The 25,625-nt window shown below is 28.2% G+C and overlaps 1 protein-coding gene and 2 long non-coding RNA genes across 4 annotated transcripts; 1 reads left to right on the top strand and 2 right to left on the bottom strand.

The window, feature by feature from the left end:
* Positions 1-1,705: 1,705 nt before the first annotated feature.
* beg (malonyl-CoA-acyl carrier protein transacylase beg) lies at positions 1,706-10,330 on the bottom strand. 2 transcript variants are annotated; one of them, XM_087159472.1, is made up of 5 exons: positions 9,884-10,330; positions 8,176-8,388; positions 7,133-7,220; positions 2,826-3,043; positions 1,706-2,152 (listed from the first exon to the last, which is right to left on the bottom strand). In XM_087159472.1, the coding sequence occupies exons 1-5, from the start codon at positions 10,157-10,159 to the stop codon at positions 1,757-1,759; spliced, it is 1,191 nt and encodes a 396-aa protein (XP_087015598.1). In that variant the 5' UTR covers positions 10,160-10,330; the 3' UTR covers positions 1,706-1,756. The 2 variants fall into 2 exon arrangements, with proteins under 2 accessions (XP_087015598.1, XP_087015599.1); XM_087159473.1 differs by having other exon boundaries at positions 9,888-10,254.
* A 96-nt stretch (positions 10,331-10,426) lies between these two features.
* On the top strand, positions 10,427-25,215 carry LOC122273006 (uncharacterized). The gene is made up of 3 exons (XR_015432590.1): positions 10,427-10,529; positions 22,735-22,821; positions 24,525-25,215. It is a non-coding gene; the product is annotated as an uncharacterized LOC122273006 (long non-coding RNA).
* Positions 18,657-21,827, bottom strand: LOC107452979 (uncharacterized). The gene is made up of 2 exons (XR_015432589.1): positions 21,334-21,827; positions 18,657-19,178 (listed from the first exon to the last, which is right to left on the bottom strand). It is a non-coding gene; the product is annotated as an uncharacterized LOC107452979 (long non-coding RNA).
* Positions 25,216-25,625: the final 410 nt, after the last annotated feature.

The raw sequence follows: 25,625 nt of genomic DNA, 5'->3' as shown, positions 1-25,625 counted from the left end.
TATATTTCATGGTACTCAAACCTATTTTAAATCAAATGTTTAACATGAAGTTTCATTTCTACCAATTAAAATATGAAAAGGAAATCTCGAAAAATTTGTTTTAGTTGGCAGATATCATGTTTTGGCTTGTACATACCTTTAATATCAAACATTCCTCACATTATGTACCCCTTTATGTATATGTGTGTTTATTCTTTTGTTTAAGACTAATTTAATGTTGAAATGACTATATATATACGCAGTTTATGAAGTCCTTTAAATAAACTTGTTATGTATAAAATTTCTTAAATTTGATTTGTAAATACTTTCTGGTGATATTATATTAAGCTACATTATAAATTGTTAATTTTATACTTACATGAGCTAGTCTTGGAATATAAGTTTTATTGAGTGCATTTATATGAAAATATAAACAGATTTTTTTTATATTTCTGCCTGTTACTTATATCACTATAACACCGCTTGGACATAACAAATTTAATGAAACATACCGAAAAAACATTCTATTTAATTACAAATTTTTATTAGTTTTCTGCCAGCTCATTTTTCTAACAAAATTGATTAAAAATAAGAAAATTTGTACAGAAATCAGAGTGAAATTTATTAATATAGTCTGCTCTCTAACACAAAATATTTTGTTTCTTCAAACGCTAAAATTATTCAATTGTGTAACCTTTTTCTATTGTGTATACTAATTTTTTTTAAAAAACTTCCCAAGTCATGCTCACATCTTAAAAACTTGTTTTACAACTTATTTAAATAACTCAAATCACATTGTTTGGGGTACCATTCGTTTGAGAACAAGTTTAAAATTAATGTAGTTCTCACACCAAATGGCAAATTTTGTGGATTGTAATTTTATAGTTTTAATAATGCAAAATATACTCCAAATTTAAAGTTCAATAGTTGCACCTAATTTTAAAAGTTCTTTAAAAAGTAACAACTGTGTTTTTTTTTTATCAGCCTTTATGATCAATTACAATACAATAAAAATATTTCTCTGGCACCACTCTAATAAGATTACAAATCAAATGGTTTCTTTTATTTATTTTTATTTAAAAAAGAGGATAGTTTTGTTTGGGGGGGTGAATCAAATGTTTGTAATCACCTTTATTTTCTTCCGTGCAATTCTCACAGTTTGAAAATTTTAATTCACAAATTAGATATGTAAAGATTACTAGATTCAATTCCTAAAATTCTGCATTCAACATAATTTCTTTTGAAAATTCTTTGGTCAAACAATCTTAATAAGAATCTAAAAATCTGACTTACCTAAGAAAAACAATTCCCACCAAACCTTTTTTTTTTAAAATAATCATATGTATCGAAGTGAAAAAAATCCAGTGAATTTCATGGTATCAAGCATTTGTTATTGGAAAACAGAATAATTTTAGGAACAATATAATGGGTGGGTTACCTTATTCCTAATTTTTTGCAATTTTCTAAAGTAGAATATTGAACGAGGGGGGGGGGGTATTTTTTTTCTTTTTTGTACATAATAGTATGTACGCTTAATAAATTGTTAGACCACACCAAGTTGTGTAGAAACAAGAGTTAATCTTCGGTTTAAATTTTTTTGAGTTTTACAAATTTTTTTTTGTAATTCAATTTTTCATCGAAGCTAAAATCAAGCATAAGCATTAATATGCGGTATTTGGAAATTTTTACAGTTAGTGAGAATATCTATAATTGTTCAGGAAACAAATTAAAACAGAAAACATTAAAAATTTATTAATAAATAAAATATTACATGAATTTAAACAGATACATTTAAACAGTGCTTATAAGCAGGTGCATTATTAAATCTCAAAATAGATTTCAATGCAGTTCCAGGTCCGCATTCATAGGTATCTGGGAAACTATCACCCGGAGGTCGTTCATATATTATATGCATTGTTTGTTCCCATGCAACTGCACTACATAATTGATTTGCTAGTTTTTCTCTTATTTTTTCTGCACTACTATATGGTCTGCCATCAACATTTGCATGTACTGGTATTATTGGAGTTTCAAACGGTGTTGCTTTTAGAGCTTTTTTCAGAACTACTTTAGCAGGATTCATGAGTTTTGAATGAAAGGCACCACTAACGGGAATGTATTTCATCTTCTTTATCCCAAACTCCTTAGCATTGGATTCCAGAAACTTTAAAGCCTGGGGAAAATATTAAGTTTACAGTTTTTTGTAATGCAAAAAAAATATGAAATTATTGTATGTATCAAGAATGATTAGCAATTTGACAAATCAACTAAAGAAAACGGGAATCACGAAAGTTTGCAGCATTCTTAGGAAACTGGAAATTTATTCTCACCAAGAGTTAGAATTAATTACAAAGCTCATAAATAGATGTCACTGCTATATGAGAAAACTATATAATGTTTTCAAAATACACCAGTTGTAGCAACAAAGTGGTGTAATTGAGGGCAAAGTCAAAAAACCTCTGTACAAATATTTCATTTGGAATAGTCTGACATTGAGCAGAAAATATTCTTTTAGGGACTTCAGGCTGTATGCAATCTGTATACCTTCAAATGCCCTCAAAAGAAAGGGATAATCTGATTGGTGAAGCTCTCCGCGGATGGATATATTCTACCAATCAGGTTCTCTACCTTTCTTCCTTCCTTCTCTTTCTATCAGATGTGCATGGATCGCATCCAGCAACACATTACAGTTTCTAACTAACTTTGCAATTAATTTTGAAACTTGGTGAGGATAAATTACTTGGTTCCCCAAACTTGAACCATTCCTATTTTTCTTCAATTGATTTTTTTAAAATCCTCTCTCATATTTAGGACACCTGGTTTCAGATGTTAAAACATAATATTACCTCCATATGACCAGCTAGAACTTTGCAATCAGGAAACATGTAAATAGCTACTTTACATTCAGCGTTATATATTGTTTGCTTTTCACACCATTCTCTTGCAGCAACACATGCAGATTTAATTTTGGCACTTGGATGCAAGAAAACTGTCATCATGCCACTAGGCTCCAAATCTGAGGCCGCCTGCATTGCTTCACCGCGTACCTTTAGTAATTTGATAGCTGCAATGCAAAGAATAAAAATTTTATTATCTGTTCAAAAATAAAATTCGTATTGCAATTTGAAAACCATGCACCTTGAACTATATTCCAAACTAACAATTAAATGTTTAACTTTTTTAGGCACTCTGAATATGTATTTCAAAACCACAATAGCATAAACTATATTTGCATTCATATTACTTAGAAATTACTAATCTATCCTATACATTAAATGAACAATGTGATTTTTTGTTTCACAACTAATATCAGTAATTCAATGTTGTATTCAACAAATAAATATAAATGCTCTCTTCTTAATGCTCTAGTAAATGCTCTCTTCTTAACCCTTTGGTACAAATGGGACACCAGTGTCCCTTTTATATTGCTCTAATTACAAGGAAAAAATATATTTTGATATCTTTTCATTATAAAAAATAGTCTATTAGTCACTAAAAATAATCTGTCAGATTATCAGTGTTATATTTGTATTAAAATATAAAATCTAAAAAAAGTAGTTTTTTTTTAACTCTCATTCAAAAATTTATCAATAAATTATTTTGTAAATTAAAGAAATTAAAATGGTGAATAGCTGTTTCTTTTAGGTCAAAATAACTGCAAATAAGTACGAATTTGAAAAATTATTGTTGGGAAGGTATTATTGTTAGGATCATAATTTATAAAAATTATTTTAGAATCATAAATTATAAAAATGTTAAATATAATATTTTTCACTTATTTTGACTTAAATTAATGAAAAATGTTGAAAAAAGTATGAAAAATACGTTACATGAAAATTCTTCATGAAAGGGTTAAGAAACATTAGTATTAATGGACAAGCACAAATAATATTGCATCTTTTCTACACAAGTCATAGTAATTTCACAGTTCATGTTGGTCAACTTTGGATAAATTAAAATGTTTATTCTTACAGAAATTTCTGTCTTTTTCTTAAAAAAGTAGCATTTTATTAATTAATTTCATATGTTTGTGAGTAATTTATCGAAAGTAAAAAAATGCACTGAATTATCAAAAATAGCATAGCAAAAGTTATTTTATTACAAGACTAGGTAAAATATTTTAAAAACTTAATATCATACAAAAAAGCAAATTCGGTAAAAGAAATGCCATTTTCAAAATACACTTATTGTGCTAGAATATTTTGAATTTGAGTAAGAATTTCTAACAAATTAAAAACACAGTTGAACGGTATAACTGAACTAACACAATGTACAACATTTTGTAAAAAGAAAAATTATAGTTTACTTTTTGAACTATTATTTATTTAAATAACTTTTTATAGAATTTTCCATGTATTTTGGTTATATTTTACACAAAGAAATATAATGTATTTTAAAATACCTTACAAAATAGCAAAGAATGTAGATTCTTAATTTTATATTTACCGTCAAACAGTCGACTCTATTTTGAGTTAGCGACTACCAATGATCAACTCTGTAGCCTTGTAATTTTCAACCCAATCAAAAAAACATGGGAGCTCTAGATCAAGTATAAGGAGAAATTTGCCTTTTGTGGAGATCTCTTTGATAAAAATAATCTGCATTAGCGTTACATGGAGAGGAAAACCATGAAAAGCTCCGGCTGTTAGCCTGACAGCAAGGGGATTCTAACCCATGATCTGTCAACCACTGAAAATATATTACATGAGCACTATGGTCGGATCGAGATGCGAGCAGAATATTTATTGACCAGCTATCCCTCGGATTTTAACGTGGATCACCTGAGAGGTAGGTGATTGTTCTATCCATTGAAGCGTAGTCAACATTGTTCATTTATTTTATATTGTCAGGCACATTAAACTTTATTGTACTCTATTATGTTTAATGAATACATATAAGTAAAGTAAAACATTGCCACAACAACCTGTTGTGGGCCATGGACAGGGGCGGATCTACTTAAGGGCTTTTTGGGCTGCAGCCCAGGGCCCCGTGGATATAAAGGGCCCCAGTCCCCACTGGAAACAATATGTGATATTTTGAATTTAAAAAAATATCTAATATTAAAAAAAATATATATTATAAGGTAGGCAACCCTGAGATCAATCAACCCATGCATGTGCGCGTCTATCGAACGGAACAGGGAATTACCCGTCGCTTGTTTTTGGTCAGTGTATTTTTTCGCGTCTATTATGGGGGACTTCCCGCAGCGCCGCTTAACGCCCGATGCAATTTTGTTTTTTTCCCACACTTCTGTTCTCGTCGTCAAAGTGACAAACTTGTTTAGTTTACTAATAACTGTCTTGACTACCAGAAACCTCCTGATCCCACTGAAAACTATATTGGTGTTCAGCAAGAGGACGGTAATACCGAGGCGGAAAGAAATTTAGAGAATATTAAGTTTGAGAAATATGTTGACGTGGGCTTGTGGTCAGAATTGCTAAATAATGATTTTATTAATGACATACTCTCACATGAAATGACTGACTTTCAAAATAAAGATCCGAAAAATATATATTCAGCTTCAATATAGAAATGCAAAGAACAAAACAGAACATTTTCAAATAGGTATTTCATTAAGAAAATGAAAAATGGTCAATCATTGGAAAGATCTTGGTTATGTTATTCAATCAGGGTTGGTACTGTTTTTTGTTTGACTTGCAAACTTTTTTCTAAAATTTCTTCTCAATACACAACCGGATTTTCTGATTGGAAACACATAGGAACTTGTTTAGAAAATCATGAAAAATTCTAATGAATATAAGAAATCAATGTTAGTGTGGTTGACACGTGAAGGCAACAAGTTATTTGTGAAGGCAACAAATTAATTGTATCATTAAAAGACCTCGTGAAAAACATAAGGCACCAATCAGATCAGAAGCTAAAGGAATACGGAGAGAAAGCTAAAGAATTAAGTACTAGTGTGGGAATAGACTACAATGACATAAACAAGAGACGCATTACTCCAAAATTTTCAGATAAGTCTACAGATAAATTCTCAGTATACGGAGCAGAAAAATTTAAAAGAGACACTTTAAACGTTGCGTTGGATAAGCTGATTATGGATTTAAATAAAAGGAGTCAAGTCTATGAGATGTATAACAAGAAATTCAAATTTTTAATGGATTTGCAAGACAAAAATATGGAAATCTGGAAAGTGTACGTAATAATGTTGATTATTATCCAGATGACGTAGACGAGCATTTAGTGAATGAGTGCATTCAGTTAAAATCTTATTTACTTCAGTCTAAGCCAGAGTCTTACACCTCTTGCAGTGAAATTTTTATGCTAATTTATGAAAATAAATTTGTTGATGTTTTCCCAAATTGCTACACTGTCTTAAAGATTTTTTTAACTTTTGCCAATCACTAGCTGTGAAGCTGAGCGCTCTCTCTCCAGGATGTCATATATAGAAAACAAATATAGGACAACAATGTCGAACCATCGACTAAATCATTAACCAGTTCTTTCCATAAATTGTGATTTAACGAAGGACTTACAATGTGATGAGTAAATAAAGGAATTTGCAGCTCCAAAATGCAGAAAGGTTGCTTTATAATTTATATAACATAACTACACATAACCTGTCTATTTCTTTTGCAATAATGTTGTACAGTTGCTGTTTGTATAGACAAAAAAAAAAAAAAAATAAATAAGATTAATTTACTGTCCTATTTTTTTCTATATACTTATCTACATTCCTATAGAAAACAGTTTTTTGACAAAACGGCTATTAGGGCCCCAAAGTAGTTTCAGCCCAGGGCCCCACAAATTCACGATCCGCCCATGGCCATGGAGTGATGGAGGTTAAGGCTACTCAATTTTATGACCAACAGCATGATTGTGACAATATGCTTAGCACTACGCACAGGCCGTATTTACTTCGAGCTGCCACTGGGGATCGAACCCCAGTTCTTCACAATGACAGTTCAGTGCCTTAGCCACTGAGCCATCTCGGCTTAGAATGCATATAAGATATGCATTAATTATTTCCTTCAGAAGTGATTCAAAATTGCAAAGAATGGATCTAAGTCTGAACATTCTAATGGACAATAAAACAAGGGTATAGACTATTTAAGGATTTTTGTTTTCCTAAAAAATATAACACTTAAACTATATAAATTATCAGAATTAAAATTAAAAAAATAAATCGTACCATGTTCAAATTCAAGAGCTCCTGAAAATACCAAAGCACTATATTCACCAACACTAAAACCAGCTGTAGCAGCACAATTTTCTATTGCCTTGAAAGAAAAAACAATCATATTTAAAAGTGAAATATATTTTTTTTATGTAAAAAACATTAAAACCATTTTAAAAATAACTCATAGTCATAAAAACTAATAAAGATGCAGTTTCTTCTTATCTTTGTATGATAGATTCTAAAATTTTAGTTTTAACATGACAAAGAAAGCAAAAAAAAAAAAAAATTTTATCATATGCCAAACATAGGAATGACCAACATCAGCCTATGAAAGAGAGCTCAATACAGTTCAGAAACACACATATATATAATCGCCAAGCCTAGAACAAGAATCTAAATAGTCAACTCACATTTTGTAAGCATTACATAAAAAAAGGAAAGTTTGAAAATCTAAACCATATTTGTGCAGGTATTTTGTAGTTATGGCAGTTTTCAACTTAAAATTAGAGATGCCATTTTTCTTAAGAAGTTCTTCACTGCATCTTCAAGTTTACAACCAACTATTATTGTCATACATAATTTACTTGATTTTCTGCAATGGTGTAAAAATTTCCAACTCGTCCTGCCTTGTAACTTAACAGGAATGATGTTCATGTTGCGCTTTTGTAAATCATAAAAAGTCCTAACTCTTGGAACCCCCGGATCTCTTCTACAGAACTACAGGATTATTTTTGGGAGCTGCTGATCTAGCTCTTTGAAATATTTTTTGTTTTCAAAATAAGAAATAGCTTGTGGAAAAAAATTGCTTAGAAAAAAGGTATTTTGTAAAAAAAAAGTAATAAATATCCAGAATTTTATGAGATCAAGTATATCAGCTTAAAAAACATGAAAAAATAAAGAACATATAAAAATAAATTGTAACACAAGTAAAGAATGAAATCAAATCAAAATATTAAATTATTGTTCAGAAATATAATAAAGTAAAAAATTAAGAAAAAACGTTTAGAATGTTATATACTTAGTATACTAATGACATATTTCTGAAGAGATATTACCTTGGGAGATTCTGCCCTTAGTTTTTCAACAGCAGCTAATGATGTAACTACAACAGCTACTTGTGAATGTACAGTCATGTTCAGCATGTCTTGGGGTCCATTTATGCAAAGGTCCAATAAATTATATCTTAATATTTCACTAGCACACTCAAACATATCTTTAACATTAGGATATGACAAAAGAGATTTTCCCATACCAACAAATTGAGAACCCTAAAAGTAAATTAAACTATTTCAGTTTTTTTAAGTAGTAAAAACTGTAAAAAAAAAAAATTTAAACAAAGAAAGGCAAGATTAAAATCATTTCGAAACCAGCATGTGAATAAAATGTTTAGCTTTTTTTAAAGCAAACAAATACTAAAAAAATTTCCAATTATACATAATGTATAATTATTTTCCTTTAAAGAAGTATTAGGTTTTTAAGAAAATAATTTCAGTATGCACCAGTACATGACATTATGTTCATTTTGTTACTGTTTTATCAATGTTAATTAAAATAAATTTTTATTTTTAGATTTGGTAGTCCGCACTTTTAGGTTACAATCGAAACAAATTTGGTACAACAGCTGTACAAACAAAGTTTTTATATTAAAAAATATATGGTATATATATATGAGTAACCTTAATACGGTGGTTAAGCAACTGAGATGTATTATGAAAGACTGAGGTTAAAACCCCTGGGGATGGAACCTTGAATCCCGTCAATTTCAGATCGATAAGTATCAACTAATCGGGAAATATGAAGAAGTTACTGGGTAATGCAAATTCTTACCAACCCAATAACACTTTTGCAAAGTCCTAAAACAAATTTTAACAAAAGATACAACATGCAATAATATTAGAAATCTCACACTTCAGTATTTAACAATTATAGGAACCACATATTGAGTCAACAGCTTTTCTAAATTCTTGACAACTCAAACATTGATACCTATAACAATTTTAATACTGCAGGGAATGGTTAAAAAAATATTGATAATTTGCCATGTATTGCAATATTTCTCCAATTAAACTAATTTATATTATTTTTACATAGGTTAATATTTCCCTTTGACCAACGCTCACAATATCACATTCAATAATTATTGTTAAGTATAATATTTAAGATATTATCTTTCTGACATGTTATCAATAATAATTCCAGTATAATCATACATAATATGTATCGTTATATAAATATTGCGATATTGTCGTATTTGATACACTTTTGTGTATGATAGATAGCCAAAATCAAAAACTAGTGTAAATCTGAATCAGACGTTGTACATGATAGAAAACATGATTTTATGATCACAATAAAGGATAAGTACCCACACTTTTTATAAATGAAATTTTTTTATCATATAATAGCATATACAAAGTAAAATTAGTAACAAAGCAAAATAGTAAAGTAAGCAAAATAAAAAAGTGAAATAGTTTGTGTGCACACAAATTAATACAAAGTCTTGCGGCAGATCCATATCATCCTCAGAGATTTATCCAACACCAATAGCCAAGTGCGCAGCTGTAGTTCGACGTAGATAAAGTAACTAATACTTCTTGCAGCAAAATAAAAATAAATTAAATATTGTACAAATATAAAATACAAATTGATCATTTGATAAGAAATAGAACAATACAAAATAGCAACAGATATAAATTTGTAAACAGTTTTTACTTCAATGAAGTTAAATACCTATTCTTAAACAAAAATTTAAAATAAGCAAACCTGCCCAGGAAATAGTAACACAGATGTCTCACGCGGATTGACATTCAAACGGATAGAATGATCTGATTGATTATTTCTTCTCACGGAATACTCTGGTGTTATCCAAGGATCCAACACATTATTTTCAATATATGAAATTGAATTATTCAAAAGAGATTTCAAATTTGGCTTCTTTGGCAGTGTCTGTGAATCCCTTAAACTAACACTTAAAAATATACTTCGATTATTCATGAAATTTGATTTTCTTAGTAATCTGAAAAACTTAAACTTGGACATTTTGAAAGTTTGCTCATTAACAATTTTATAAAAATATATGAGAAATTGGTAATACACTTCACCGATTTGTTTACAAACAAACAAATATTTAGGTGGTCACAGTTACATGTAACTAATTCCATATCAAAAAAACTTTAAAATCTAGATTAGCAGCCACTGGTGTTAACTAAGTGGATAAATTTTATCGCACTGTCTTGGCTGACCGCCCTCTTATAACCCTAAACTTTGGCGATCAGCTGAAATGGGTGATTGCCAAACGAAATCTATCGCCAACTGCTTGGATGCCCGCTTTTTGAACGTGATTGAAAATGGCGAAAATGTTTGAGCTGGACGTACTCGGAATGATTAAGCAATGAAACGAATTCGCTAGGTAAGTCATATTTTTAATTGTAAATTTACTATATTATCTCCAATGTTCTTTCGAATGCTAAGAGCTGCACCATTTGCTCAATTAATTCAAAATGCCTTGGATATTTTTACTTGCTACCCATATATTGCAACTACTGAAATCAGTTATTTTGCATCTATAGTTTCCTGTCATATCATAAACAAAATTATTTTTCAAAGCCATTTTCTAGATTTGATTGAGCTGGATTTTATATTTTGTCATCATGAAAATTTTATTTACAGGTAATTCTTATTAATTAAAGATTTATAATATAAGTGTATGTTTTAAAAGCATTATATTTTAAAAAATCATGAGATTTTGTTAATATTAAGAGATCATACTAAATTTCCTGAAAATGCAAAGATTTAGAATTTAAATTACATAGTTTGTTTTCCTTTATGTGTAAAATTTATGTATTTTTGAAAATCATAAACCAAAAGAAAAAAATTTCATTTATCAAAGTTTTTCCATGTTTCCAGAAATCTTTAGTTAGATTGTCTAAAATTAGCAACGCAGTTTAGTAATGAAATTTCTTAAATTTAAATGAGTTGATTTACGTTTATTTCAGAGACATAATACAAAGAGATTTTTTTTCTAGAAAATATATTAATTAAATTTTATTTTGATAGGAAGCTTTTGTATTGAATTTTCTTCATAACAGGGGAGAGTTCTTAAATCATATTCAAAATAGTTTTGTTTCAATTTTATTATAAACTTATGTTAAAAAGAAATTCTAAATATGAATCTGTAAAGAAACAGAAAAATTCTTATTTTGAATTTTAGATAATATGTATCATTTTCGTTCACAATTACTGCTCTTATTATTCTTTTAGATTGTCTAAACTATTACATAAATTATGAGCATGCATACTATAATCAAGAAATTTTATTCTATATGTATCACATTTATGTGCAAAACAATTTGTACACATAATTTAATTTTTATTTCAAATGCATGTAAAATTATTATATTTCTTTAGAATATAATTCATATTAACAAATTAATAACAATTTAAATTAACTTATTTAGATTTTAATTTGAAATTAAATTTTTCATTTACTACAAACTATTTATATTTTTTTCTATCTATAATTTTTATTTTCTCAAAATTCCAAGATTTTTTACAGTTAATGTTTAAGTCAAAAACTACTATGTAAACCAAACCTTGCTTATTTCTTCTGTACTTCTGTCCCCTTTACTCTTTTTACTAAGGGATTCCATGGTGACATATTTAACTGTTTTCTTAAATGTTTAACCTTATTGAGATATTGATGTTGTCGCAGATGAATGTATTAGCAAAGATGGCATTCATTAAAACTGACAGGGCAATATTCAGTCTGTGAAGAATGCATGACAAAGTTGCTAAAAAGAAAGTGTATGTATACACGACTTTATGTTTACTTATATATATGTTAACTAGATTCATGAAAACATTGTACTCTTGTCTTGACATTTAAGCCTGATCACCACAACTCAGCCCATTCAAACAAGAGAGAGTAGTCAAAGAACGGCATCAGACTTAGCACTTTGATGCTGTAAGGAAAAATATTCAGTAGAAAGTGTTTTTTTCCCTGATATTCTTCTTTGTACTACTTTACACAATGGAGAAAAATGTTTAGAGGCAATAGAATGTTATGAGTTAATTTAAGTACTAATTCTCACAACGGTTGTGGTTCTGCCCCTGAGGGACAGAGGGAAGATCGCTAAGAACATTGCCCCTGAATTATAAATACTCTTTCACTTTAAATATATTTGGTATATACAAAGTAACATTATACAAAACTAAGTAGAGAGATTACTGTAATAAAAATTTGTCTATTGCACAGAGATTCATCTAATTTTATTCTTTTTTTAGCTTAAATGACAGACAGATTAAGAGGAGCCAATACGAGTATTTCAGTTAGTATCAGTAGTTAGTACTATTGCTACTAGTATAATGTTTTTTATTTTGATTATTCAACTAATTGTATATTAACTGTGGCATTTTAAGTGTTTTAGTTTTTTTTCTTCAACTATATTGTTGTAATATTCTGTTTGCAAATTAAAATTTTAATAAAATAATAAAAGTCAAAATAAATATCTTTTAATGTTTATCAGTATTTGTCTTTAATCAAATGTAGGTTAAGAAAAAGTCAATGTTTTGCTGGTTATTATCTTCCTCTATTATTATTGTAGTCCGTGGATCGAGATTCAGACAGAAAGTAAAAGTTTATTAACAAAAAGCAAACAAACACATACAAATTTAAAAAGAACGCCATCTGGCGGTATAAAAAGAAAAAGACTTCGTAGCTATCCTTCCCAGGGAATGACAACAATCTCCCCCTGCGAGAAGGATTTTACTTTTTAACACATATAACAATATACACATAAAAAATATTAATTCTCTTAACATAAATTTCAAATTAAACTTATTTTTTCCAAAGAAAAAATTGACTTCTCAAAAGTTACAGCTTTAGTTAAAAAATCAGAAATATTATCATTAGTATTCTTATAAACAGTTTTTAATATTTTATCTTCAATCATATCTCGCACAAAACGAAATTTAAGATTTACATGCCTGGTTTTGTTCGAAGATTTACCATTATTCAACCAGTCAATAGCTGCTTGGCTATCAGAAAACATAGTAACAGGAGCATCAATAAATTTTTTACAGTTCAGTTCATTTAACATATTTATTATCCAAGTAAGTTCTCGAGCTGTGTCAGCTGCAGCAAATAATTCAGCTTCACATGTTGAAAGTCCTACACATCTTTGTTTTCTACTTTTCCATGCTATAAGAGAATTACCTATCATAATTACACAACCTGAAAAAGATTTTCCTCCTTCTGCATTGCCCCAACTGGCATCCGCACTACAGCTTAAAAAACCAAATTCTTTACTATAAAACAAGACTCTATCTTTTGAACCGTTCAAATATTTCAAAACTCTCTTGGCCAAAACATAATGCCTTTTTTCAGGACGTTTATTAAATTGTGATAAATAACTAGTTACAAAAGCAATATCTGGTCGGGTTCTATTTGCTAAATATAAAAGTTCACCGACGATTTCCTGATAATCAGTCTGATCTACTAAATCATCAGTAGGATTAAAACATCTATCTTCACCTTTAGTTATGGGAATATTTGTTTTCTTGCAATTTTCCAAACCATATTTTTTCATTAAAGTTTCAATGTAATGAGTTTGAGATAGACCAATTCCTTTTTCTTTTTGTGAAATCTCAATGCCTAAAAATTTTGAATCATTAGTTGTTTCTTTTAATTCAAATGTTTGATTAAGTTTTGAAATAATTTCCTTGTATAATTTCGAATTATTAGAAAATATTGCCAAATCATCTACGTATACGCAAATTGCGAAAAAGTCATTATCATTAATTTTAGTAAATACGCAATTGTCAGATGCAAGTTGAGTGAGACCAATCTTTTTAAGTTCATTTTTTAATTTTATATGCCAATTTCTACCAGATTGCGGTAGACCATAAATACTTTTATTTAATTTGCACACTTTATTTTTACCATATTTATCTTCAAAACCTGGAGATATTTCCATATACAGAGTTTCATCAATATCACCATATAAATATGCAGTTTTGATATCAAAAAATTTAACAAATAAATCCAATTTTGCTGCTAAAGCAATTAATAACCTGAATGATTCAATATTTACCACAGGTGAATATGATTCAGAATAATCAACATTTTTTATTTGATTAAACCCTGCTGCAACCAGTCGCGCTTTGTAAATTTTGTTATTATTGTCATTTTTAATTGTATACACCCATTTACTTTTTATTATTTTTTCCTTCTTAGGCCTCTCAATTAATTCGAAAACCTTATGTTTCTCCATCGAAAGAAGTTCGTTTTCCATTGCGGTTTTCCACTCGGAATATTTATTACTATTTATCGCCTGGTCATAATTTTGAGGAACAGATGATCCTTTCAAGGCTAAGTTCGCGTTTGCGGATATTTTATTTTTAATTCTTTCAGAACGTCTTAATGCAGGAGTATTTTGATTATTTTCATTTTGTGAATCAGCACTTTCTTGAGAAGATTTATGAGAAAAAGAATGTTCACTGCTTGATTCAGTTGGAGGGGAGTTTTGGGTTTCAGTTTCGATCTGTGGTAGAGGCATATTAAACTGGGTCAAATCCTCAATGTTCCATATGCTACATTCATTTTTGTTTGTAAGAAATTTACTTCCCCTTAATGATTCGTTAAATTTAATAGATCGCTCTTCAATTACAATATTTTTATCGACATCATATATTCTATAAGCGCGCCTTTCTCTAGAATAACCGACGAAAATCCCACGTTTTCCCGGAACATCAAATTTATTACGGAATTGTTTAGGTATATGAAAATAAACGACGCATCCAAATACTTTTAAGTAGTTAAGTTTAGGTTCTTTTCCTGACCATATTTCAATCGGAAGATTCTGTTTATTTTTACGCGGTGTAAGATTAGAAATGTGTGTGCTAAAATTTATTGCTTCAGCCCAAAATTTTAATGGTAATTCACTTTCATATAATAATGTCCTAGCCCTTTCTACTAATACTCTTATGGCTCGCTCAGCACGCCCATTTGACGAAGGATTATACGGTACTGTTTTTTCATGTATGATCCCGTATTTTTCTAGAAAACTATCAATCTCGTTATTGACAAATTCTAGACCGTTATCTGTTCTGAATCTTTTGATTTTCTTATTCATTAAATTTTCATACCTTTCTTTAAACATACAAAACATTTCAAATACATCATTTTTATGCTTCAAAAAATAAGAAAAGTACATCCCAGAAAAATCATCCACTAGTACTAAAAAATATTTTGAATTTCCTAATGAATCACAATTTATAGGGCCTGCAAGGTCCGCATGAATTAACTCTAATACAGAATTACTTTGTGCAATATTAATTGTTGGATGACTTTTATGAGTTACTTTGCTTATATCACAAGATTCACAATGATAATTTTCAAAATCTTTAAAATTTATGCCAATAACATTTTGCATTTTAACCATGTATTGTGGATTTAAATGACATAGTCTTTTATGCCAAATATTATAAGTATCCAAATTACTTACTTCATTACATTCTAACTCAGAATTATTTACATCTTTATAATCAAAAAATTTAGGTGAAATGTTACTACACGGTTCCATTAAAATTTCAAAACGATTGTTTACTTTTACAGCTTTTAAAACACTGCGATTATCATTAGTTAAAATCAAAATATTATTACCTTTCGATTCTATTTTATAACCTTTATCAATTAATTTAGATACTGAAATTAAATTGTTTCGTAAGTCTGGTACATATAGTACATCGTATATTGTTAGATTTTTACTGCAATTATCAACTGTTGTTGTAGCTTTTACAATACCAATACCTTTCAAAATTAAATTTGACTTCTTACCTGCTAATTGTATTATTCCATTAACATGATTTAAGTTTTCAAAAAAGTTTAAATCTTTTACCATGTGTGAAGTAGCACCAGAATCCAAAATGAAAACAGTTTTGTTTTTACCGGTAGCACTAGAATTTACGCGATGTTGTTCTTGTTCAGCGGTAAGTGCGAAATTTTCACTAGAATGTTTATCTTGATTTTCAAATGCACAATGAGCGTTATTGTTTTTGATTTTGTTCATGCCCGATTTATAGTTCGAAAATGTTCTTTTTTCTTGAGATGTTTGGTTTTGATTTCCCTCGGTCTTGTTTCGGAAGTAGCAGTCTTTAGCTAGGTGATTCGTTTTATGGCAGATGAAACATTTCTTCCTGCTTCTATTTTCATATTTATATTTTACTCCGAATGCTTCTACTCGTCTAGGAATATCATTTCTTAATCTTGATAAGATGTTTTCTTCTTCACGCAGTATTTCTAAAATTTCATCCATTTGTTTTTCACGTTGGGTTTTCAGGATTTCTTTTATTTTTGTAAATTTTCCTCTTAATCCTCTAACAGTATAATAAACAAGTTCTCTTTCAGAAATTTGCAGTCCAAGTGATGAACATTTCGTTTGAAGTCCTCGTGATCTTGCAATATAGTCTGACACATTTTCATTTTCTTTCATTTCAAGATTTTTTATTTCGTTACTTGCATCGATTTTTCGATCTTCGGTTTTACCAGTAAATGTGCTTTGAATTTTTTCCCATAGAATTTTTGCGTTAGTTTCGTTTGCGAACTGAAGACTTCCCAAGTAGCACATAATGTTAGATAATATCAGAAAACCGGCAAAATCTAACGTTATCTTGCACAACTTCTAATATTAGAAAGATACAAAAGGTCGCTGTTTGCTCAGCCTTATATAATATTAGATTCTATACAAACTAATATTATCTAGCGTTCGCCATAATATTATTTTGCATTAGTTTTTATGCTATATAATATTAGATTTTGTATTTTCTGATATTATTTTGGTTTGCTTTTTATTTTTTTTTTGGAGTAAGCAAGAGGAAGATATGGATAGTAGTAGAAAAATTCGGCGATATAATTTTACTTAATTTTCTGTATTGTTGTGAAGCAATAAAACATAGAACAATAGTTTTATGTCATTCAATGCATTATTTACTTAGCAATACAGAAATACTAAATAAAGTTATATCAGTGAATTCTGCTACCTTCCATTTTTCTCCTCTTTACTCCAAAGATAGATTTTTTTGAATATTTCAAACTTAATTAGGAAATATTTTATTGCAACTTTTATTGATATTTTTCTTTTCTTCATACAATGGGTTTTAAAGCAAAATTTATATCATTAATAATTTTCAAGTCTTTCAATTTAAAATGTACTCTTAATTTTTTAAAAAAAAAGCCTATTTTATCAAAAGCTCAATTGAATTTGTTAGTTTGTAATATATATATATATTAAAATTTGTAATTTAAGCCATTTGTAATTTTACAATTATCAATCATTATTTATATTCTGAAATTGTAAATTAAGAAAACCACACTACATAATTGCTAAGTTAAATTTACATTTGAATTGAGTTGAAAATTTACCTTAACTTTTTTTTCTACTAGTAAATAACTAAGTTATTCATTTCCAAAAATATTAAAATTAAATTATATCTCAAATTTTTAAATTGTTATTTTTTGTAATAACTGACACAATAAAGAAAATTGAAAAATATTCAAATTACTTATTTGCATAAATTATTTCACTTCTTTCACTGAAATTAAACAGAGAAATACTTACGTAACTTTATCATTTTAGAATCTGAAATTTTACCTACGAAACACTAGAAACGAAACATAAAGGCACCTGTAGAAATATTATCAGGGAGTGGAAACAAAAAAAGCTTTTATGACTTTTAATTAAAAAAAATTTGCAATTATTTTTTGTAATGTAAAAATAATTTTACATTGGGACATCAGAAATTTTTAACTATTCAATAATTAGTTAAATTGTAAATATTGTATTTTATCAGAATTAAATTTTCACAGACATTAAATTGCATACAAGAATGAGACGAGAAAACATAACATACTTTTTTACTATGAGTTGCTTTTGTATTGATCCAAATTTGACTGCCATCAGTTACTTTTTAAAAACCTTGCTATCACAAAATTTTTCTTTAAAATCAACTAATTCATTGTTTGTATTTCGCTGATAAGAGTTTAAGCTTCATGAACATAGTAAAAACAAACAAAACATTATAGGCAAATGTCTTGAATGAGACTTTAAAAAAAAAAAAAAAAAAAAAAGACGATGCAATTCTACACGTTTTCACAAAGAATATACAAGACCTTTAAGATGAAAGTTTCAGCAATATTCTTTTAGGAATTTTAATCATAATATAAATGTTATTCAGTCAAAAGAACTTTTCACGATTATAATTATTTTACAATATGATTTTAAACATGATAAAAATAAAAAAGCATAAATTCTTGTCTCAAATTTCAAATAAATAATTATGTTAAAATTTCCAAAATTAAAATAATAAACTCAATGTTGATAATGAAAATCCTCAAGAGTTTCAGTTATACTTCAAAATCAGCATTAAAAAAAAATTGCTTTCGATATCATACCGAAAGATTAAAAAAAAAAAAAAAAAAATTTAAATATTCAACCGTTACAGTAATTAAGAAAAAAGAAATCCATAATAAATATAACTATTTCACAGCATAATACTTTTATTTAAAAACAAAACACACTGTAATATAAATTTCATCCAATTGTAAATGCAATACATTACCTTCATTGTTCAAAATTAACGTCGACAACCTTGTGGTAAAACAAAAGTTAAAAATACTTAATTGTTATTAAATAAAATAATTTTCATTTCATAACTTTAAAATGTTTGATACAGTTTGAGTTCTAATTGTTAGTCTATATTTGCTTGAAAATATATTTCCAAGTGGTCGTTAAATGCTTTTATGAAAAATTCAGCAACAGTTTTTGTATGCACCACAAAAAAACAGGGATGAATTTCACAAGTTTCCCTCTTTCTCCAAACTTCAACATGACAGCATCTTTCTTCAACATGATGACTTAAATGGCAGATTTAAAGTGGTCCTTGCTGAATAATCACTGTTAAAATCATTCGCATTAAGAATTGAACTTAAAATTCCATCAGAGTGAGCCATTTCCATTCATAGTGTTTTGATAGTAGATTTCCTTGAAGATGAAAAGCTATACTGAAATTTAAAAAGAAAATACATCAGATTTTGCAAGGGAAAAAAAATTTTAAAACTATTAAACATTTAATACTTATTTGAAACTTTAATTATTTAATTTGAAAATGTTTTTCAGAAATTGTAATATCCTTTACAACGAAATTAAATGGTTTAATTCTGGTATCGATACCAGCGTAAAAAAATTTCTTTAGTGTCACACAAAAAATAACACTGTGAGAAGATCAACAAAAAGAATTTAGCTCATAAGCACTCCCAAGCAAACTATCATATATTTAAAAAAAAAAATCAAAACCTTTCAACTTCTTTTATTAGAACAGAAAATAACTACTCGCTATGTGGCAAATCAACAAAAAGAGTGCCGTAATATATTAAATAAACAAATGCTTATTTTAAAAATCGTATAAGTACATAAATGTAAAAAGATACTATGAGAATTCAAAATCATCAATTTATGGTTGAAAAAAATATGTAGAAGGAGAATTCTTTAACAATTCACATATTTCCAAGTTGTAATATATATATTAATTATATTTTGCCCCTCCCCTCAAATATGTTTACATAACGTTGATTAAAAGTCACTATGCATAATATTTATCTTTTATTGTTTAGTTAAATTTTTAATCTCAGATTATATCTAATAGAAATTTATTTAAAAACTTTGCAAAACAATAATTATTTATTAGACTAATTATTATTGTAATAATTATTTAATAAATATTTATTAAACTAAAAGAAACATTACAGAATAGGACGAACTCGAAAGTTATAACTCCGGGCAAACATGCACATATTTTTTTAAAAAAAATTGCAAGTTTAAAATCTATTTGGCGATTGCAGTTGGCGGGACAGATCACGATACTGAAATATCCCCAAGAAATTTAAATAAAAATATTTAATTCTTTTTTTTACAATATTTTAGACATGAAATTTTAATACGGTAACAATATTGTTTGTATTGAATGTTAAACATTCTAGAATGTAATGGTTTAAACTGAGCTAAAAGTAGCAGATCATTAATTTTCTAATTGTTTTAACTTGGCTAATTTGTTTACAGACAACTATTTTTTATCTTTTTCATTGTTGCAGAAAAACTTTGTCAGGGTCGAATTACTTAGCAAACATTGTTTTACAAGCATATTTTGAACCAATTACATTACTTATTATTTATATTTTAAAAAGTGGTGAAAAGTGTTAAATAAACAATTGCTAATGTTCTTCCATTGTATAATTTAAAATTTGATTAATGTAAAAGGAACATAAATGTAAAAAGATACTATGAGAATTCAAAATCATCAATTCATGGTTGAAAAAATCATATAGAAGGAGAATTCTCTAACAATCCACATAATTCAAAGTTGTAAATATATAAAATATAGTTCGCCCCTTCCCCCAAATATTTTGACATAGCATTCCTTAAAAGTCAGTATGCATACCCAACATTTGTCAAATATTTTTTTTTCTTATAGTTTAACTAAATTTTTACAGCATTAGATTATTTTTAACAGGAATTTATTTAAAAAATATAATTTAATCAAAGCTCTACATTCACCATAATAACCATTTTGAATAAACAATATTATTGTTTATTTTTTAATCATTTACAAATTAATATAAATAATGATGCCTCAAAAACATACAGATTAGCCTATATTCAAATAAAAATCAGTCTATATTTAAAGAAAAATGCTTAATTGATTGTTGTACAATATTTTAAGCATGAAATTTTAATATGCTAGCAATATTGTTTGTATTAAACTTTAAACATTCTACAATACAATGGTTTTAACTGCGCTAAAAGTAGCAGATTATACATGTATATATATATTTCTTATTTAACACGGCTAATTTATTTACAGACCATTACTTTTGTCTTTTTCATTTTTGCAGAAAAACAGTGCTTATTACTTACAGCTAGACAATACGTATCAACAAAGAAGTCAACAAGTACGAGTGAACAATAATGATCACAATATAAAATATTTACTGACCTTATTGAATACATGATCAATAAATTAATTCTTAGATGTTTTAATTTAGCGGTGAAGTTTATTAAGTAGGTACACTGAATGTTTCTACAACATCTACAATCTCAAACACATCGTGCTTTAAATTACTTTTCTAGCTGATTTTTAACTAAAGCAAAAACATTACTTACAATACTTCTTAACGTTTCATGTAATTATCATTGAAATTTACAAAGTTTCCAAATAAATACTAAATTATAAATACTTTATGTAATTGAAAAGAAAGCTCCCATGCCAAGCTCGAGCAATGGCGTCGTAAACAAACTTTGAGAAGTAACAACAGTTGAAAAAGTTTTTCGAGTTCAATCGTTCGCAAACTACCGCGAATATTATTTTTTGTTTTCTTTGCATTGGCTAAAAATGATATTTAAGTAATATTTAATTTATCGTTTTCTTTCATAAATAAATGTTTATTTATTAATAATATGGGATAATCTTTCGCAAAAATGTGGCACTGGACCAAAAGTAATGAAATAGGTGATAATTTTGAAAGTTCGAATGTTAGATCGAATACTATTTAAATTTATATAATATTAGCTCTAATATTAGAAAATAGGATTCAATAGTATTGCGTTTTCTAGCACGGCAGTATTATATTGCACCTTTCTAATATTAGATCATATCTTTTTGCTACCTGGGTTTGGTCATCAGAAAGCGATAGTTGTATGTATGCAACTGCGTCATCATTGTTTAATGTCCATTGTTCCCGCAATTTTGGATCAACGGGGGCTTCTTCAGTTAGCACATTAGCAATTTTCTTAAGTGTCAGCAAAGCATTGACTTTAATACTCCATTGATAGAAGTTCTCACTGTTCAGCAGTGGGATACTCGGCAGATCCCTGTTCATTTTGATTTTGGAATCCAAACGATGTAAATCACGGCGAAACTAAGTGAAACTATTTACTGCGTCATAATTTTCAAAACCACAGCCGTGCTGCCAACTGTAGTCCGTGGATCGAGATTCAGACAGAAAGTAAAAGTTTATTAACAAAAAGCAAACAAACACATGCAAATTTAAAAAGAACGCCATCTGGCGGTATAAAAAGAAAAAGACTTCGTAGCTATCCTTCCCAGGGAATGACAACAATTATTAAACAATAAATTTATTAATATATTTTTTATTTTAATTATTTTAAAAATTATTTATTCTATTTGCTTTATCAATTTTAGAAATTTATTATTTTAGCATTCAATCTCTAAAAATGGTGAAAGATTTTAAAAGTATTTAAACCTCTTAATAAATGAATTATCATGCATAAGTATTCAACATGGTTGATTTTTACTTATAAAACTTTCAAAGTAATGTAAGGTCTCTTTTTTCTCCCTAAATGACATATGGGCTAAAGAAGAAAACAGAAAAAAAAGCAATGAAAAGTTTATAAACTTTTATTATTAAACCATATTTTTGTTAATATTGGTTTGATGCTGTGGTTATTTTTTAAAGATTTGTATTTTCCCCTTTAAGGTTAACATAGTTCTTGTATCAGAAAGTTAGTTGTTTATGTTATTTTTTTTAAAATTTCTTATTTCAGCCATCAGTCTGTTACTGTCTGATCGGAAAAACCAGAATTAAGTTTGCAAGTTGTGTGGTATAAGAGACAGTCTAAAAGAAATATGAGGTTTGTTTTTTAATATTTGATTCTATTTAAATTTTACTTGCTGATTTAGTAGTATTAGCATAATTCATAACACAAATATTTATCATGTTTTCAAATAAACTACAGTTACATAGTTTGGGCATAGTTATCCAGTAGCACAGTTTATTACTAGCAGTTTAGATGTAGAAACCATTATTTCTTTCTCTTGAATCTAAAATTCCAGACATAGTAATTGTATAATGACTAATGATAAAGTTACAGCTATTTCATTCAATACAATTTCACATTTGCTATGTAAATGGCTCACTCACAGGACCAGGCAAAGATTAACTTCAGTTGTTTATACAAAGTGCAAAATTGTTGTTCTGCTGTTAATCTCTTATTTTGTAAAAAATTATTGCCCACCACATTTCTACAACTAGTCTCTTTGGTAGGCAGTGCACCCGCTAACCAAGCAGTTGGCTGTAAGGTCGTTTATGTCATATGTAAAGAAAATTATTTTTTTTTAAAAATCTGTGCTATGAGTAACTATTAAATGTTGTGATGTTATGTCCTATGGTTGCCTTTTTCTTAATGCTGTTAGTATTTATGTCTAAACTCTGATGGGTTCTGCAATAGAAATATGAAATAAGGTTAAACAGACACTACCCCTCTCTTTTAGACATAAGTAACCTGACTAAATTGGAAACCAGCAAAAGAATTGAAAGTCTGAAACCGAGCAACAAACCTGTCATAACAATAATTTATTTAATTTTAGCAATTTAACTCTCATTGACTAAAACCCATAATAACTGTAATACATCTGAATGCTAAAAGAGTGAATTGAGAGAATTAGTTCAACCTCATGACAAGTTAGACATATATGGAGGAAGTGGGCCAATTTTTTATTGTTAATAATGGGGGCTTGGTCAACTAGCAAAGCACTAGAGAGATTGTCTAATTGTGGATGTGTGCTCCAATGTTCCGTTGACTGCGTCAACATGAGTGAGCCTGTGAATGTTTTTTTTTTTTTTAATATATATATATGTAATTGCATGTGTGCATGCTTAACACTTTTCCAGTAATTAAAAATATCTTAAAATGTATACTTTTGTGTTGAATGTCACTCTGTTACTCAAGTTGATTCAAGGTAATGTATGCAATCCTTTATAGATTTACAATTTAAAAAGCTGTGCTTTTAGTTATATACTTAACCATTGATTGAAATCTTTACAAGGTATCTTAATTGCAATACTTATTAGAAGCAACTTGTTCTCTTCTAGCTTTTGCCTGGATTATATATGGAATTATTCTTTACTTATTTAATATAGTTTGTTTTTAATCTAAAAATTTAATTAGTATTCAGATTGCAGCTTGTTCTTCTACTGATGATCCATATTTGTCCCGGGGAATAGTCTCACAGCATTGTCTGCTTAAAGCTTTTCTGTGAGATATGTTTACCAGGACTATGTTTCTACAATGGTTTATGCAGATTTTCATTTACTTTGAAGAATATCTTTGTGCCATAACATGATAACATTTCAGTCATTGATTTTGCAATTTGTAATAAATATTATTGTATATTTTTTAAATTCATAAAAAATAATTATGCTCTTTATTGTTTGGCATGGTTTTCAGATATTAATATAATTGAAGTCTTAGATTAAATTCTGACCCACTGCAGAATTTTAAGGTAACATGATTTCTATTTTTTTTTTATCAAGAAAAATGCTTCTATTTTACAGCTGGTTAACCAGACGATAGTTATAAAGAAGACTTTTAGCTGCTCCTTTCCTCAGGATGTTGCCACTAGTAGTGGGCATAGACCTTATATGATGGCACCAGCAAGCACCTTCATAGAGTCAAGCTGGCTACCAATACTCTTGTCCAAATACTCTGGCTACCAATACTCAGATCCAAATTTATAAATTTTTTTTCTTCCTATTTTGTACTTTATACATATGCTTATCTCTTAATTACCACTTAAACATAGCTGCCAACTCTACTGGATTAGGCCAGTTTCTCCTGGTTTACTGGTTTCATTAAAATTTCTCCTGGTTTTTGTACATTTTAGAAAATTCCTTAATATTGAGGAAATTTCCTAAAAAAAATCCTTATTGAAATAGAATTTTTGTGCAGATTATTGCTTGAATATTTAAATAAGTATTAATAATTCATAATGATGCAAGCCTCATTTATAAAAAATAGTTCAACACTTTTTTTTTGTTCAAAAATGTTCAGGTTATTTTTATTCAGAACTCTCTTTTTAATTTAATTAAAAAAATATTTTAACTATCTTTGATGAATTAAATGCCTATTACTATTCAAAATTCTGAGTAAACATCTACTGGATTTTTTCCTATCAGTGTTGGCAGCTATGCTTAAAAAATAAATAAATAAAAAGGTTAAAATAAAGATTATCAAAAGAAAAAGTAACTCATTTATTTATCATTTCTTGAAGATACATATTAAGAGAAATACACTATTTTATAGAATATCTATTCTAGGTATTTAATTAACTTTATATACAAGCTATTCATTTATTTATCATTTCTACTATATCACTACAACTGTTTCAGTTTAAATGATTCTCAAGTTAGAATTTAATGCTACTACATTTAATTAAAAACTTCTTAAATTTAGAAAATACGTCCTAAAGTATGTTAGTAGAAAGCATTGACCAATAGAAGCTAGTACTTGACTTGAAGAAAAGCCGGAGTTACGGGAAAATTTTAATTAAGGAGCTCAAGGATTTTGTATAACTTTGATGATTGTTCTGTCTCTAAAAATTAAATATTGTGCCCTCTTTCCCTGTCTAAGACCTGTATTAGTATTTATCCTTCCTC

This window comes from Parasteatoda tepidariorum, chromosome 3, assembly GCF_982258835.1.
Source record: "Parasteatoda tepidariorum strain Cologne lab strain chromosome 3, Ptep-v5.0, whole genome shotgun sequence".
In the NCBI taxonomy this organism is placed as follows: domain Eukaryota; kingdom Metazoa; phylum Arthropoda; class Arachnida; order Araneae; family Theridiidae; genus Parasteatoda; species Parasteatoda tepidariorum.
Note: the sequence above shows the minus strand (reverse complement) of the source record. Positions and strands in the feature narration are given on the sequence as shown.

Bases quoted from the DNA above. Each gene is read 5' to 3' on its own strand.
- beg (XM_087159472.1), bottom strand. From the start codon at position 10,159: ATGTCCAAGTTTAAGTTTTTCAGATTACTAAGAAAATCAAATTTCATG. The intron at 8,389-9,883 runs GTTTGCTTATTT...ATTTACTTTTAG, and splicing joins TGTTACTATTTCCTGGGCAG to GGTTCTCAATTTGTTGGTAT. The intron at 2,153-2,825 runs GTAATATTATGT...TATTTTCCCCAG, and splicing joins TTCTAGCTGGTCATATGGAG to GCTTTAAAGTTTCTGGAATC.